At 39.5% G+C, this 18927-nt stretch overlaps 1 protein-coding gene across 1 annotated transcript in view; it reads left to right on the forward strand.

Annotated features, from left to right (window-relative positions):
• Window positions 1–18496, forward strand: part of P2RX3 (purinergic receptor P2X 3) — a 95569-nt gene extending 77073 nt beyond the window's left edge. Inside the window, exons 11-12 of the mRNA XM_072424368.1 lie at window positions 7150–7227; window positions 15560–18496. Coding sequence (XP_072280469.1) covers window positions 7150–7227; window positions 15560–15676 — 195 coding nt within the window. The 3' untranslated portion in view covers window positions 15677–18496. The remainder of the gene's footprint in view (window positions 1–7149; window positions 7228–15559) is intronic.
• Window positions 18497–18927: the final 431 nt, after the last annotated feature.

The raw sequence follows: 18927 nt of genomic DNA on the forward strand, positions 1-18927 counted from the left end.
TCAAAATAGGAGATAGCAAAGAAATGACAATTTTAAAGACTTCTAGGCAGCCTTCCAGGCAGCTGTCCAGGCCTGGTTTGGATGGCTGCCGCCAACTCATCCTTCACCTTCCTTCCTATACTACTGAATAGTCTATTTGGGATACTTTTCCATATATCTTGAGAGGACCCTAAATTGCTTATAAGGCATTAAATATCTCCAAGACCCTTTAATAGAAAACAAGAATAAAACATCTGCCAGCTTTGTTTTCCTCTGAGACCTTAAAATTTCAGATTCATACGGAACTTGTATTCTCTATATTTTCACCCTCCGATAAACCTCTACCATTGAAAACAATAACCCCAATTAACAAGTAACATGGTACATGTTTCAGACCTATTTCATTATTCAGTGAGATGTTATATCTGCCTCTAAGCAGTTGATAACAACATATCTTCAACTAATCACTGTCCAAAGTCTTCAAACCTGTCATTTTTTGTTGTCTCCTATTTGGAATACATTGGGAATACACTCTCTATTTTATTATAATATATTACCATTATCTTACTATTACATTAATAAAAGTAAAACTGGAGTGCATCATAGTTCAAATTTGTGCATACTCAAAGCAACATGCTGGACACTACTAGCAATAATGCATAATAAATACATTAGCAGAATTAAAGTACTTTTTTTTTTTTTACCTGAAAATGCCATAACAATAAAATGCCAAAGAATCTCAGTTCATACCAATTGATGGTGCTGTGTCCTCACATAAAGTGTATTTCTTGTCTGAGACAATGGGCTTGATTTTTTGTTTTTAGTAATTTTTTATTAAGAATAGAAGTTTTACAATTTTTTCAAAGCGGAACAGCCAGATGGTAAGTGTGTGGATGGTGCTCTCAGAACCAAGAGGAGGAGAAGAGGGGAGAGGAAGAGAGAGAGAGAGGACAGACATAAGTAGTCCAAAAGGAGGGCAAAAGAAACAGAGCAAAAAAGACATCTTACAATAACAACATGTAGAGCTTAACATTGTCATGAAAACCACCATATAAGTGGGAACAAGGGTGAGCCACACCCAACGGGCAACACAAATTGGGGGATATGGAGCGCGTGGTGGCGACCACCCCAAAAAAAAGCCCAAAAAATGGATAAGTAGCCAGTCAACAGACATATTTAGAAAAATGCTGAAGAAACAAAAGTTCACGCCAGAACGTGGAAAACCAATATATCCAACTCAAAGCCATCTTTCACAACAAAAAAGATGATAGGCAAAGATTCAAAAAAGAAAAAAAGGGGATATGGGCAGAACAGCAGTGTCATGTATACGGGCCTGATGTTCCCTCTGCTGGCTGGTTATGGCCTCGGCTGGGAGATCCAGAAGCTGCAAGAGCTTGAGAGGTAGAGCGATCCATAAGACCCAATTCACAAAGACATTGAGTAGCTTCCTCAGGGGTAGTGACCATGTAGGTCGCACCTTGGAAACGGAAGGATATGCGAAAGGGGAATCCCGATCTGTGTTGTACATGATGTTGGTGAAGATTTTGGATGAACGGCTTCATGGCCCTGCAGTTTTGTATAGTGGATTGAGCTAAATCTGCAAAGACCTGATAATCATGGCCTTGAAAGGATAAAGGTTCCTTCTCTCTAGAGCAGCCAAGAATATGTTTCTTTGTACGATAGAAGTGGAACTTAATGATAACATCACGGGGTGGACCCTTCGGTTGGCGGCTGATCAGACCTCTTTGAACTCTGTCTATATCTAAGCACCCCACAGGTACATCTGGAGCGAATTCCTGTAGTAAGGCTAAGATAGTAGATAGTATGTCCACAATGTGCTCGGAGACCCCTTATGCGTAAATTTGAGTGGTGTGCGCGATTCTCAGCGTCCTCCAGTTTGTAGTGCAGAGTTTGGATTTCAAGCTTTAATGAATCCATATCTTCTTCATGACCTTCTAAAACTGTGGTAGCATCATTCTAATTGTGCTGTACGGTGGTAGACTTTTTTCTTTTCCTTCTGCTGTGAAATATGCAGCCAGTCTGGTGAACTGATCTTCCAAAGCCTTATGTAGTATAGATTGGAAGTGCTCTATGGAAAGTGAGACAGAGGAATGAGCTAACTCAGCTTTAGATGATGAGGGGCCTGCTATCATGGAAGAAAGCAGGGAGTTATCAGATGCCGGAGAGAGTGAGAAGTCAGCCCCAGGATCATTAAGATCAGGCGATTTAGCCCCACACAGGGCTGCTTTGCAGTGACCAGAGGTGTTGCTATCGTGGGGGGGTGAACTGCCCTGCTGAATCCCGTTCATACCTGGGCTGGATGCTGCCAGGAGATGTCTTTAGTTGACAGGGTTGGCAGGTCTGCTGGCGTGCTGGACGGGCCCGTGGAACACACAGGACTTGCAGGCGCCATCTTGGAGAGGAGCCTGGCAGAGGCCACGCGGGGATCCTGTTTTCCCTGCCGCTTCCTGGATGCTTGAGAGTGAATGCCCATAATGAAGCGATATATCCGCTGTGTCTTGGAACGGGAACGAAGGGAAGTATGACGCTGTGCTCTTGCGTTAGCTTCTCTTTTAGTCAGGGTGGTGCGGAGCTCAGTTAGGCAGCTGCCATCCCGGTGACCCGCACATGCGGACTATTGGGCTTGATTTTTAGTTAGACTATCATGGGAAAACCTGGGCGATCCAGCAAACCTGAAAAGGATCTGGTCCAGGATTGAAAGATTTGCTAACTATTAGCAAATCATTTTAAGAAATCTATACGAAATTTACTGAATCACTTAGGATCTACAATGATAGTATTATCTTCTTAGTCCTGGAGAACTTCATTTAACCACCTAGCCGTTATGCCCGACCTTCGTACGGGCAAAAAAAAATGGCTAGGATGGTTAAGCCCGTATTTTTGTCACAGCCTTACCTCCATGGTCCCGCTGTGCACATCCAGCGTGGTCTACAATTTAAAAAAAAAATTTCATGAAAAACAGTGGATCACTTTTGGTACAGAAATCTAGACCTCAGTGTAACGCTCAGGTGGTTAATCTTGTCCATGTTTATTCACATGGACACAGCACCATCTACTGTTAACCAACAATAATGCACAAAACATTTAAAAGTAAGTTACCCATCATAAGTACAAAATATAATTTAAATAAACGCTATATCAATGTTGTAAAAGTAACAAATCTTATATGTAGATATTCACTTTTCTAGTATTTCTGTTAATAACTGTTTTGAAGTTTAGCAGTGACCCCTATTGACCCCTATTTATACCCAAATCAATGTAATTTCCTGTTTTTTCATAGGGTTAATCAGTTTATGTTCAAATTGTCCTTAGCTTACAAGTATCACAAACAAAAACAGGACTTTTTGGGCACATACTTTTTTTAAAATAACTGAAAATATAACTTTTATTTTAGGAGGTTTAAAACATAAGTAAAAAGTTAACAATATAGCTGCATATAAGTAAAAACAAAGACAATTTCACATCATAACAAGGTCTCATATAAGTCAAATGGGATTTTTTTTACTTTTCTTCTACTTTTCTTTACTTTTTTTCATCAGAAAGTTATTGAGACCTAATGATATACAAGAATAAACAACATTTCATTTACCCTTATTTTATACCATTAGTATATCCTCCCAAATAGGAATTTCTTACATACCACTTCTTGGATAAGGTTGACAATAACACTCTAGGATGGGTATCTCCTCCAAACAAAAACAGCACTGACTTTTAGCAGAACAGCAGAGAGGTATAGGTTAGCAGGTGAGGATTGTCTCATATATCTTGATAAATTGCCTAAGAATTATTTACAAATAGTTTTTTAGGATATCCACATTTTAACTCTAATAATCCAAGTTGTAAGGTTTAGGTGTAATACTTGCTCAACATTCACTCAAATTTACTGGGTAATGTGAATAGTTGTGGTTATTAATAATGACATCAATAATATAGCGTGTTACACATGTATGAGATCATCTTAGAATAAACAGGTTCTCAGCTCATAAATAGCAACAACTGGCTAACAGTACATTGTGTCACATTGTTTCACAGAAAATACATATCAAATCAAATCTCATATGACAACATGACAACATAGGTACATATAAACTGTACCTGGGGGTATGGGAGAGAGATTAATTCTCGGGCCAATCGCTATCTGGATATCTCACCCACATCCTTTTGTGGAGGAGGTATATAGATGATGTTCTGGTAATTTGGACTGGTTCAACACTTGAGCTTAAGGAATTTTTTGATAGGATTCAGAATAACAAATATAATTTAAAATATACATTAGAAACTAGTGATTCATCCTTACCATTTTTGGATGTAATCATAGATATCAATAAGCAAAATATGTTGACGTTGAAATTATACCGGAAAAAAAATACAGTAGGCAACACTATCCTGTCAGCGAATAGTGCTCATCTGAGTGCTCTAAAAATTAGTATCCCTTACTCGCAACATCTATGTCTACAACGTATTTGCTCACAAGAAGATGAGTTTACGATGGCCACAACAGACTTAAAAAATACTTCAACAGACTTCTATCTAGGGGCTACAGTAAAAAAGTTCTAAAAAAGGCATGCTGGAGAGCTAAATCCCAAACTAGATCACAAGTACTATTTAAAAGAAAAGAGGTAAATCTAGAACCCCACCTAAATATTATTACAAGATATTCACAAAACCATAAGACATTGAGAGACATTCTAGAGAAATTCTGGCCACCCCTAAAAATGCATCCAATAATTGGGAAATTTGTATGAAATCACCCCAGATAACTTAAAAAAAAATTACCTTCCTTAAAAGATAAGTTGGTGAAAAGTCACTTTCTACCTATGACAGAAAAAGTAAAGACAAAAGGTGCCCCATTGGGTACATTTGCTTGTAAAAAATGCAACCAATGTAAGTGGATCCATACAGATAAGGATAGTTTTATTGTACCTATGCGTTTCACTCCTCACTCACATATTAATTGTAACACTATAGGAGTTATTTTTTTTAGTGTTTTGTAGCTGTGGCAGGTTCTACTTGGTAAAACTAAATGAACTTTTAAAAAAAAGAATTTATGAGCATGCGTACAATATAACTAGTGGCAAAATGATAACACCTCTGAGTTTCCATATGGGAACCTGCCACAGCTACAACCGTGACAAAATGAAATGTATTGCCCTCGAAAAACTCTCCCCAAGGAAAGAGGGGGAGACTTTGATAGAGAACTATTTCAAAGAGTCAAGATGGATTTATCAGCTCAAAGCCAATAAATGTCCAGGCTTGAACGAAATCATTAGTTATAAACCTTTTCTATAATTATCAAAATATCTAATTCAAGAATATTATAATAAATTTAAAAAACACCTTTTTTTTTTCCATTTCTTTTTTGTTTTTCATGCTTTCAATTATTGACCCAAATGTTGTCATATGAGATTTGATATGTATTTTCTGTGAAACAATGCAACACAATGTACTGGGTTAAAAAATTTAATCCAATACTCCAAATTGTATATCCTCTAGAAATACATTGTCAGTAATGAATTTTCTATTTTTTGTATCTCTGGGACATGGGGAGCCCATAGCCCGAGCTTTGTCCATCAATTCAGATCACCCAGCCACGGACACAATATGCACTCCCTGTGTCCCCTGTGCGTTTTCCCTTTCTCTGTCTGCTTCCAGTACCGGTCTGGCAGCTGACAGTGACAGGTCCTCCTCTCCTCCCCTGCACCTATCTACAGGGTGAGCTGGAGGCATGTTCTTATGTTTACGCCCTACGCTGTATCACAACAGAGGGGGTGTGAATCTTCAGGTGGACACTCACTCCAGTAGTGCGGCTTTTAAAAGCTGACAGCTCAGACAGGTCTAGGCTGCAACATGAGGAGGATATACTCCAAACATTATCTGTGTGAGGATTTTTGATAATAACTTTTGAGAAATACTTGTGCTTTATAAGCTGGGAACCTGTTTATTCTAAGATGATCTCATACATGTGTAACACGCTATAATATTGATGTCATTATTAATACCCACAACTATTCACATTACCCAGTAAATTTGGGTGAATGTTGAGCAAGTATTACACCTAAACCTTACAACTTGGATTATTAGAATTAAAGTGTGTATATCCTAAAAAACTATTTGTAAATAATTCTTAAGCAATTTATCAAGATATATGAGATAATCCTCACCTGCTAACCTATACCACTCTGCTGTTCTGCTAAAAGTGCTCTTTTTGTTTGGAGGAGATACCCACCCTAGAGAGTTGTTGTCAACCTTGTCCAAGAAGTGGTATGTAAGAAATTCCTATTTGAGAGGATATACTAATGTTATAAAATAGGGGAAAATGAAATGTTTATTCTTGTATATCTTTAGGTCTCAAAAATTTCCTGATTAAGCGGTTTTAAACCTGCGAAACGCGTAGAAGAAAAGTAAAAAAAATCCCATTTGACTTATATGAGACCTTGTTATGATGTGAAATCATCTTTGTTTTTACTTATATGCAGGTATATTGTTAACTTTTAACTTATGTTTTAAACCTCTTAAAATAAAAGTTATATTGTCAGTTATTTTTAAAAAGTTCTGTGCCCAAAAATTCCCGTTTTTGTTTGTGATATTTTTAAGCTACGATATTTTGTTGGGATGTGGCACAATATTTAAAAAAAATATTACAACCTGACCTCTACTTCAAAATGTATATTTTGTGCGATATTATGTTCAAATTGATTTATATTTGATTATATATGGTATGTATTCTGACAATTTTAGTGCTGGTGACTCCTCATCATTGGCATAACCACAAAGGTGCAGCTACGTATATGTAATCAACCGTGTTATTTGCCAGAATTCTGCAGGATCTTGCAAACTAGTGAGAGAGGAACAATGGAGTTATACAGTGGGGAAATGAAACTATTAAAGGGCAGGGTGCTTTAAGTAATTTTGTTCTTGCCCTAATTCTCGGAACTGGTATGTAACCTGGGGATTGAAGCCAAAGATAATGGCTTCTTGTCATATAAAGCTACAGCAATAGGTATTTTAAATGAGGGGGGGGGTGTAAATATATAGGAAACAAAGGACGCAACAAAAATTACTCTTGCAGTGCCATCTGCTGGTAAAATGAATTATATTAATCCATAAACTACTATTGTGACTGATTAGTGTGGTTGTTTCTTTTTACAGGGCACTGTCCTTTGTGATATAATTTTACTGAACTTTCTGAAAGGAGCGGATCAGTACAAAGCAAAGAAATTTGAAGAGGTATGTCACTGCTGAAAATGTAGAGGGTATTTGTTTGATGCACAGATTCCAAATATGGTATTGGTTTTGCTAGATTGGCTCTAGTTTTTGGAATAATGACCTCAATAATAATCTAAAAAAAAACTAATGAAACATGGAAATTAAGCAAAATAAACTAGATATGCCTACGTATACAAATTTAAATTTATGAAATACTTAATGTCAATATATTCTATATTCTGTATATTTACAGAACTTATCACAAAGAAGTCATTTCACTCTGTTTGTATGATTTCCTTTTATGCTGATGATCAGGACAATCATGTTGAAGGCCCCAGCAGTAGTTTGCCATCATGTATCTATCCCATCTGCCCTGATACCTTTCTTCCATCACCTTTATATCTCACATAGTTACATAGTAGGTCAGGTTGAAAAAAGACAAAGGTTCATCAAGTTCAACCACTAGGGAAACAAACATATCCCAGATATAAAATCCTATGGACATAGGAGGAAGGCAAAAAATCCCAGGTACAATTTGCTTCAACAGGGGAAAAAAATTCCTTCCTGATTCCATAAGGAAATCGGATGTTCCCTGGATCAACATTCTCTGTTATCCTTACTTTAAATCCTTTAAACCCAGTTATATTCTGTGCTTCTAGAAAAACATCCAGCTTTTTCTTAAAGCAATGTATAGTAGTTGCTGAAACTACTTCCTGAGGGAGCTGATTCCACATTTTCACAGACCTTACAGTTAAGAATCCTATTCTTATCTGGAGCCTAAACTTCTTGTCCTTCAGACGCAAAAAAGTGCCCTCTTGTTCTTTGTAATGATTTCAAAGTGATTAATTGGGAAGAGAGTTCTATATATGGACCATTTATATATTTATACAGGGTGATCATATCCCCCCTTAAATGTCTCTTCTCAAGGGAGAATAGATTCAGTTCAGCTAATCTCTCCTCATAGCTAAGCTCCTCCATTACTTTTATTAATTTAGTTGCCCTTCTCTGCACTCTCTCCAATTCCACCATGTTCTTTTGTGAACTGGTGCCCAAAACTGGACTGCATATTCCAGATGTGGTCTTACCAATGCTTTGTACAGGGTTATGTCAGGCAGGCATGTTATGTCGGGCAGGATTATGTCCCCATCTCTGACGTCTATTCCTCTTTTAATACAAGAAAGTACTTTACTAGCTTTATTATGCAGTAGCTATTGGTATTACAGCTTGGCATTGCATGCTGCTCTTAGGTCTATGATCTACCAGAACTCCTAGATCCTTTTCCATTTCTGACTCCCCCAAATGTATTCTCCCTAGACAGTATGAAACATGCATGTGCATAACTTTACATTTATCTATATTAAATGACATTTGCCACTTGGTTGCCCAATCAAAAATTACATCCAGGTATGCTTGTGGACTATAGACATACGGTATGGACCTTATTCCATTATATAGTTTGGTGTCATCTGCAAACACAGAAATGGTACTTTTAATGTTAAACTCTAAATAATTATTAAATATGTTAAACAGTAAAAGTCCAAACACTGAACCCTGGGGTACACCACTAATAACCTTAGACCATTCAGAGTATGAATAATTAATTACAACTCTCTGGATGAGATCTTTAAGCCAGTTCTCTATCCATTTACAGATTTACTTTTCTAAACCTAATGATCCCAACTTGCATATTAACCGTCTGTGGGGTACAGTGTCAAAGTCCAAGAACACTATATCAACTGCTATTCCACTGTCTAAGAAGAGAGCGAATTTGTTTGACAACTTCAGTCTTTCTTGAAGCCATGCTGACTATCACTTATAATATTATTTTCCAGCAGAAACTCCTCTATGTGGTTCTTTATCAAACTGTCTAGGCCCTTTCCAACTGTGGATGTTAAACTAACTGGTCTGTAATTACCTGGTAATGACTTTGCTCCCTTTTTGAAGATAGGAACCACATTGGCCTTACGCCAATCCATCGATACCATGCCAGTGAGTAAACAGTCCCTAAAAAATAATGGCTTTGAAATAACCGATAAGATAATGTTATCTTGATACAACCTTTCAGCTTGTTTCTCACTGAAATCGCCAAGGTTTTCTGGAAAATTTTGCAACTGGCTATGGAGATAGTGTACTTTTATGCGCATAACAGCACACAAAGAGCAAGTTTTGCACCAGTTCATCATAATTTGGTGCTTTATGGTTACCCAAGAATAGTGATGAGCGAGCGAGATTATCAGGTTCGATCTTGCAGCGAATCGAGTCGTTCTTGCTTACCAAACATTTAAGCAAGAACAGCCTTGTGATTCGCCATGAGGTCGTGTTCTCTCCGAACAAACAAGGGGAAATGCAGGGAGGGAGAAGGCCTACTATTTATGGCAGGAATGGCGCAGCTGGGAGCGAATCATTTACTCCCACGATGCACAGCAAGGCAAAGAAGAACCAATCAGCAGAGATCTCAGAATAGGTATATATACAGGGAAGGAGGGAGGGGTTAGTCTCTCCATCTTGTATTCTGTGTCAAAGAAAGAAGCAGGGAGAGAAGTTAATAGTGACAGGGACAGGTTAGAAGCCTTCTGTATATCTAGAAATATACAGATTGTGCAGTTTTTCCTGCTTGCTATTTATACCTCTTGCTATTTATACAAAAAGGCAAAAACATTTCTGTGTTACTCTACAAAAAGATATTTCAGTCTGATACCTCTTGCAATCTATCACATATCTATCACAAAAGCCATTGTGCATTGTGACATGGCAGGTTAGGAGCCTTCTGTAAATCTTGAAATATACAGATTGTGCAGTTAGAGTTGCTACCGCTTGGTTTTCAAAAAGGCAGAAAGATTTCTGTCATACTGTACAAAAACACATATTTCAGTCTCATTCCTCTTGCAAGCTATCCAAAAAGCCAGAAAAATGTCTGTATTTCTCTCAAAATAATACAGATATTTAACTGTGATAGCACTTGGTATGTATCCACAAAGCCAGAAAAATTTCTGTATTTCTCTCAAAAATACAGATATTTAACTGTAAAAGCATTTGCTATATATCCACAAAGCCAGAAAAAATTCAGTATTTCTCTCAAAAAAATACAGATATTTAACTGTGATAGCACGTGCTTTATATACAAAAAGCCAGAAAAATTTCTGTATTTCTCTCAAAATAATACAGATATTTAACTGTGATAGCACTTGCTATATATCCGCAAAGCCAGAAAAAAATCTGTATTTCTCTCAAAAAAATACTGATATTTCATTGTTTGATACCTCTTGCTATTTACCAAAGAAGACCATTTGGTACAGTTGCATTTTTGCCCGAATAAGTTAAAGATGAAAGATAGACGCAGGGGTAGGCGTGGCGTTGGGCGTCCTGCCCCATCTGGCAAGGGGCATGCTCCCCAGGAGTCCGCCACTGTAGGATAGCAGCAGCAGTAAACTGTTGGAGGCAGCACCACAATTTGTCAAACAGGTCTGAGATGTGTGCGGAGCACCAGTAAGCTAGTAGATTTATTGAGAGGCCGGACTACAATCATACAGCCACGTCATGTGGAGAGTATTGTGGACTGGGTCACAGGGACCTCAAGTGCAGCAGGCTCTTCTTCTACAGCAGGCTCTTCTTCTGCAGCACCAGCAGCAGCAGCAACCAGCAGAGCGGTGACAGGAGCAAACAGTGGAGTTAGCGTGGCTAATGTTCCTGTACCTCCCGATGACTCCCCCTTGTTGTTTGACGAGCAGCCTGAGAATCTGTCATTGTGAATTTCAGAGCAGGAGGCAGACTTTGAGACCCTTGGAGAGTGTGGTCAGCAGTTGCTGGGCAAAGGCTCTGCATCAGTGGCTGCATTAACAGATGTTGGCTTGGATGTTGGATGAAAAATGAGGATGATGATGACGACCGTAATGTCACCTTGGAACCACCGGTGCGTGTAAGGGCTAGCAGCAGTCCTGAAACAGACGTAGAGGAAAGGCAGCAGCAACAGACTGGGGATGAAAGAGGCTACAAATCTGCCTCATGTGAGTCCCAAAGAACACACAGACGAGTGGGCAAAAGCAGGGGAACAGTCAGAGATGATGTGACCATGGGGGAGATGGAGCAGGAACAGACGCAGGGCACAAAATTGTCAAAATTGTAAGAATACTGTGGAATTTCTATACTATACTATCATTAATATAATCTCCAGGGTCTCAGGAATCCCCTGAGGAAGCCCGTTTAGGGCGAAACGTGTCGGGAGAGACCATAAGTACAGTACTGATCCACATCTTGGAGAGTATTTTATGAAGTCATGGTTAAACATTGCCATGGCCTCTTTTACCAAATATGTTTCTAAGAAGTATATGTTTTAGTAACTGAAATAAAAGGTTTTTTATCATGCTAGACTTATTCTCTGTCATAATGAGCCGCTATCTTTCCACTTTTTTTTCAATTCACGTCTAGCCAAACTATTGACCTTGCAGCTATTGTGGACTCAGCTCCCTTCCGTGACCTGATGGACTGTGCCGAGCATGGGTGGAATATACCAAGCAGGCATTACCTCCCGCACAGCTGTTCCCAGGTTACATGCACATGTAATGGGTAACCTCTCCTGGGCATTGTCATTCTCGGTGTCTAGTCAAATCCACGTCCACCATGGACAGCTGGACAACCAGGCATGGAGTGAGGCGCTACCTGTCTTTCACTGCTCACTGGGTGGCCTTGCATAGCTCAGTGGGCGGTAGTCTGCAAGAGGCATTGCAGCACCTGGGTGTGGTGTGAAAGCATGGGCCACCCCAGTCCTCTCCCTCCTCCTCCTAACGGCAAACCCTCATTTGGATGAATTTTTCCGCTAGTTATCACAACGTCCAGAGGTGGCATTCTTTGCCAGTGTCATGCCTGCCATTGTGCCAGCTAGCAATTTACTCTACATTTCTGCTGATTCCTGGAGGCTAACAAACTGCAGATGAAAACCCCCAGTACTGCCACACTGATAGGAACCATTGCCTTTGCCTATTTTTTCTAAGTAAGCTAAGTATTTTAAGATTGAGGGTTGGCATTCATGTCATCCACTTCATGATGCAAACTAGCAATATTGACGATGCACTACACCCAGTTCTAGATGTCAGTTACCTATGCTCTCCATGCTCTGTCTTAGGGCCCACCCCCTCCTCCTAAAGCTGTTGCTGCCTGCACAGTACTACATTCACAAAAATGGTATTATAGACTTCTGGGTGTCATTGATTATACACTGCACCCAGCTCTAGATGCCAGTTACCAATGCTGTCCATGCTCCGTCTCGGGCCTACCGCCTCATCCTCCTGCTGCCGCCTGCCCAGTTCGCAGCTCTAGATGCCAGTTACCAATGCTGTCCACGCTCCGTCTCAGGGCCCATGGCCTCCTCCTCCTGCTGTTACTGCTGCCTACCCAGTACCCAACCCTAGATGCCAGTTACCAATGCTTCCCCTGTGCTTCTAGCATTTTCTTATATCCTGGTGGGCTTGTACAACTTGTACAACTTTATTTGCATTTTAAAAAGTTACAGCTAGCAGACAGGAAAAGGCAGTCCCCTACACAGCAATTTCTCCAATAGCTACAGCTTCTACACTGTCCATATAGGTAATGGCCTCAACCTCTAATGCCGTCCTTGCTCCGTCTCAGGGCCCTCCTCCTCATGCTGTTACTGCTGTTGCCTGCCCAGTACCAAGATCTAGATGTCAGTTACTAATGCCGTCCAAACTCCGTCTTAGGGCCTACCGCCTCCTCCTCATGTTATTACAGCTGCTGCCTGGCCCGTACCCAGATCTAGATGCCAGTTACTAATGCCGTCCTTGCTCCGTCTCAAGGCCCACCAGCTCCTCCTAATGCAGTTGCTGCTGCCGCCTGCCCAGTACCCAGCTCTAGAGGCCAGTTACTAATGCCGTCCACACTCTTTCTCAGGGCCTACCGCCTCCTCCTCATGCTGTTACTGCTGCTGCCTGCCCGGTACCCAGCTCTAGATGTCAGTTACCAATGTTGCCCCTGTACTTCCTGCATTTTCCTATATCCTGGTGGGCTTTCTAAGGCCACTATCAGGGGCAGGAAACACTTGTACAACATTATTTGCATTTTACAAAGTTACAGCTGGCAGACAGGAAAAGGCAGTCCCCTACACAGCAATGTCTCCAATAGCTACAGCTTCTACACTGTCCATATAAGTGATGGCCCCAACCTCTAATGCTGTTGTTGCTCCGTCTCAGGGCCCACCGCCTCCTCCTCATGCTGTTACTGCTGTTGCCTGCCGAGTACCCAACTCTAGATGCCAGTTACCAATGCTGTCCACAATTCGCACCAGGGTCCACTGCCTACTCCTCCTGTTGCTGCTGCCGCCTGCCCAGTAACCAGCTCTAGATGCCAGTTACCAATACCATCCACACCTAGTCTCAGGGCCCCCGCCTCATCTTCCTCCTGTTACTGCTGCCGCCTGCCTAGTACCCAGCTCTAGATGCCAGTTACCAATGCTGTCCACGCTCCGTCTCAGGGCCCACAGCCTCCTCCTCCTGCTGTTACTGATGCAACCTGCCCAGTACCCAGCCCTAGATGGCAGTTACCAATGCCGTCCTCACTCCGCCTCTGGGCCCACAGCCTCCTCCTCTTGCTGGTACTGCTGCCGCCTGCCCAGTACCCAGGTCTAGATGCCAGTTAACAATGCCGTCCGCACTCTGTCTCAGGGCCCACCGTCTACTCCTCCTGCTGTTGCTGCTGCCGCCTGCCCAGTACCCAGCTCTAGGTGCCAGTTACCAATGCCGTCCACACTCCATCTCAGTGCCCACCGCCTACTCCTCCTGCTGTTCCTGCTGCCACCTGTCAGTACTCCATTTACTAAAATTGTACACTTCTGGGTGGCATTGACGATGCACTACACCAAGCTCTCCATGACTCTTACCAATGCAGTCTCCCTGCTGACCAAAGGCCACACATACATGCTACTGCTCTCACTGACCCACGCTCCGTCTCTGGTCCTTTTGCTTAACCTTTTGCGTCACCGCACTACTTGCCCACAACTTTATGGGTGTCATTCCTAACACGTCATCCAGGTCATGATGCCAGCTAGCAATTATTATTAATAATAAACAGGATTTTTATAGCGTAAACAAATTATGCAGCTATGTAAGTTCAATAGGGGTGCATACATTAAATGGCAATGGGTTTTCCTGCTGTTTTGAGGGCAGAGACTGTTGCTAGTGGGTTGAGTTCACCTTTTCTGAATGTCCTAATGTTTATGCTGCTTTCTGGATGCTGTTAATCACGCAAAAATCCTATTTGCCTGCTGTCACTTTGCCAGCCATTTTCTGGAAAACCACAAAGTATTTTGGAACTTTTGTTTTTTTTCCTTGTTTTCCTTGTTGCCACTGTTCTCCTACACAAACCTAGCAAATGTGGTAGTTCTAACATGTATAGGGGCTTTGTATTAATGTGTAAATTCGGCCCATCGACTTTAATAGAATTCGCTAAATCGATTCGCCAAACATTTTCGCCAAGGAAATTTTTCGAGACTGTGAGAGGCCTTCTCGCTCATCCCTACCCTTATTATCATCCCTTATTATCATCCCTTATTACACGCTTTGCATGAGGACACAGCACCATATATAGGTGACCTACAACACAGAAGATCATTTAGGAAAAAGTGACCTATCATAATGAAAAACACGTTCAAGGGGGGTGATATATAGACTAAACCCATGGGTTTTTTCATTTTCCCTTCTTTTAAATAAGTGTTTTAAATATATCACACCATAGATGTATTTATTCACAATATTCTTTTTGCATTTCTGTTGATTACTAATTAAATGCCAATGCCCAAAAAATCAGTGATGCCCACATTTTGTAGCCTGGGTTTACACTCAAGTTAAAGTGTTTTCAGTTAAAAGTAGGTAGTTCAGATTATATTTAAGTATTTATGGTACTTTTTTATGGTACAGTTTTTATATTTGTCTGTATATTTGCAACTTTAACACATTACTGTAATATTATTACACCCAATTATTATTTGGTATTATTAATTTTAATATTATTATTAATATTATTATTATTATTATTATTATTATTATTAATAATAAAAAAAATAAGGGGGAAACCTAGAGAAACCAGTGGTAAATAATCCTTCAAACAAAAAGCAAAACTCTCATTTGTCACCCCTATTATTTGAAATTAAAAATGTTGTTTGTAAGAATTGAACACCACAGTATATACCCTTTGATCTAATATAATAAATAAAAGATTCTATGTGTGTTTTGAGTTTCACGTCTTCCTAATTTCCCACTGGTTTCCAACAATCTTTTATCTGTGAAGGCGAACTATGCAAATAATAATTTTTCAGTTATGTATGTGTTCTCTCTTCTTGGTCTTATAGATTTCTGATTCCACCCCACCTTTTGGCAGCCATGTTTTCAAGAGCGACCAGACCCTGGCAGGTCGGGTAGATGAGAAGAGGTCTACAGACTCTGGGGCTTTCTCCATAGGGTTATAGACTTTGTCTTTACTTCCTTGCTGTCTATCTGAACTATTTTATGTGTATGGATTTTACTATAACATCCTTTACTCCTGCTTCATATATCTGGTATCTGTCCCTAAGCCTACTTGTCTTGCCTTATCACTTTTCTGTTAAGTTGCTTTTCAACTGATCTACCATCACAGTGTACATATACCAAAAGGAAAACTTAGCTTTCCTACAATCAATAAAACATTTTTCTTTGAAAACTAAAATTGGTACTTATAAAAAAAATGTTTTAAATGTCACATTCCTGTGCCCTTGCCACACTTAAAAAATACAAGATTGGTTTTATGATAGCATGAATATAATCAAATGCTTTTTATGACCCCCTAGACTCTTTAATAAAGTTCTGAAGATCTGAATATCTCCTAATTACTAAAATGAATAAAAGGTTTCATTCTGAAGGATAATGCAAAATTATACTACACACAGTTTATACCTTCATGCAGTCTAACAAATATTGCAGCTAAAGGAAAAGGGCGACTTTGAACCTTTCTTGATATTGCTCAACATATGCCAAGTGCAGAATTTGACAGCTTTTGATAAACGTGGTGGCAAATATGTGGCACTGGATGCATCCAGGCAGTGGAATGTTCCATGTAGTGGGGTGCAAGTGGTTGGAGGGCTCTTTATTCAGGAGGTGAAGCAATGTATTTGTGAACTTTGATCATATTCATCTAGTCCCACAGACTTTTTTTGAATTACAGAAAAGATAGTAATAACGATTATAATAAATACCTCAGGTTTTTGTCAGTTTATTGACATTGTGTATAGCTTTGATGTATATAGCGAACCTAAAATAAAAACATTTATCTAGTGTAAATACCCCTTCAGCCTACCCAAAATGTGCTCATGGTTTCATGGAGTCCCAATGACCAAAATTATGATTGAATGTCAGAGCCAGTTAGATCACTCTCCTACAAATCTGGAAACTGGAAGTGAGGTAGTGGTTGTAGGGACTAGTTAACCCACTCTAGGACAGAGGTAAGTATATTAATGATTAGGGGTTCTTGTTAAATGTTTTGTTCTGCTTTAAAGTAGAAAGTCAGACAGGTTTGATAATTGAATGGAGGAGAAAGAAATTAGTTTAGCATTTTGTGTTTACTAATTGGCTTGTTCTGTCTGTGCAAGCTCATGAAGTATTTTTTAGGTCAAACTGGTGATTTATAAACTGTATTTTCTGCCCTGGGGAACTGGTGACATTTATGAAAAAAAGATTTCGAAGACGCTGCTTTTCTGATGTCTATGGTTCCCCATGGTAAAAAGCAGAATTTTCATGTCGCAGTTGGCACAAGCATACATCACAGGGTTCTAATCTATAGCTACAAACAAATTAGGTTGTAGACATGCCCTTGCCAGACTCATGATTATAAATAATAAAAAAAAACAATAATCATTTTGTAAAAGATGTGTTTTTCACATTATGTGTTTTCTGGCACCAGAAAATACTCTTTGGATGGTACTGAAACATATTTGTTCTAGTTTAAAACATAGTTATGCTGGTGACAGCAGTTAAATTCCATTCTATTTCTGGAGGAAGTTAGATTATAACAAGAAATATTTGGCTAGTTTCTGTGCGCAGCATTATTTTTATTCCTTTAAAAACAGAACAGAGATCAACATGAAAATAGAACACAACTAAAAAATACATGATGTAAAATAAAGCTTACATTTAAACAATATATGCAGCATACTTTCCATGGTTTATGTATGTCAATAGGTGTCTAATAGGTTTATGTATTACGTTACAATGTGTAAAGACAATTAAGCTACGTACACGTGTGATAATTGTTGTTGGAAAGGATCTTTCAAGATCCTTTCCAACGACAAACAACTGCAGGATGCATGAAAGAGTGCTGTACATACAGCATTGTTCTGCTCTATGGAGACTGGAGGTGGAGAACGATGGAGAGGCACCCCACTGACCTTTCTCTCCTTCACTATATTTACGGTTGTTCCTCGTCCTTCGTCGTCCACTAAGACAGTTGTTCAGACGCGGAATGATGAGCACTGTACACACGCCAGATTCTCAGCCGATATCAGCCTTGAGGTGATTATGAGATGAGAATCATCTGAGGTGTGTACGTACATTGGTTTTGGAGACTTTGCAGCCTGCTATGAGAATAGGATTGCTTGTCTTACCACTTACCCTTCTAGTTTAGCCCATGATTTGTATGCAAAGATGATGCTCAAGGCATCACAGTCCTGTCACTCAGCAGATCCGTATGGATAGATGGAAAAATCTTTTTAGTTGTGCAATGAAACCAATTTTCATTGAACATTATCTTCTGCTATTTCTGGAACATCAGCGTTGAGACTGTAAAATGGTGTTCTGCCACTGTATCCTTTCACCACAAACACACAGCTGTACCACTAACACACTAGCATGTTTGTTCCAACACCGTGACTGCAACTCATCAACACACAGCTTCTACTGTTGCTAGATACATGTAACTGTGTGTCTTGCTTGTGGGGCAGTCCCCAGTGACACAGCTATTGCACACAGGAACAGGCTGAAAAATTGAAAGCTAGGGTGGTGCTGCAGCAAACAAGCCAAAATAAAAATGCCACTATTTTGGATAGAGTAGGTAATCCATCTTTATCCAATTAGAACTAAGTCTCTTTACTTCCTGCAGACTCAACCAGAAGTGAGGATATTATTCCAATATTGTTCTAAATCCCTATTTAGACTGTTCTCATGGGAGCAAGTGTCCCTATTAAAAGAATTGTGGTATTTGTGCCATTCAGGACCTAGTTATACTGGACCACATCCCATACAACATAGAAACAAAATACAGTCCGGTTTACCATAGGAAAACCATAGATAATTTAGGGACTTTTTAGGACAAGTAAATATCAATTATTCGACAAGAGAATATAAAAACACATTACATTTTATTTAAAGTTTACATATTAAAATCTGTATATAACAATAAAAGATTGTATTTAAAATCACATATTTGTGTAAATCTCCTTGTGGAAACCTCTTAAACTGGGATATTCCGCAGTTTCTACATATTTTCAGATGCCAAGTAAACTTCATCAGGAAATTAAGATCTACAGATAATAATCTAATAATAATCAACTAGTATGATGTTTTTCCATAACTGAATTAAAATTTATCAACAATATTTCTCAGAAATTCAACTACTAATAAACTTACATTCTCATTGAGTGCTAGCGATCGCCTGTATACCCCTTTCTCATAGAATATTAGATACAGCCAG

The sequence above is a fragment of the Pyxicephalus adspersus genome, chromosome 10 (genome assembly GCF_032062135.1).
Source record: "Pyxicephalus adspersus chromosome 10, UCB_Pads_2.0, whole genome shotgun sequence".
Taxonomy (NCBI): Eukaryota; Metazoa; Chordata; class Amphibia; order Anura; family Pyxicephalidae; genus Pyxicephalus; species Pyxicephalus adspersus.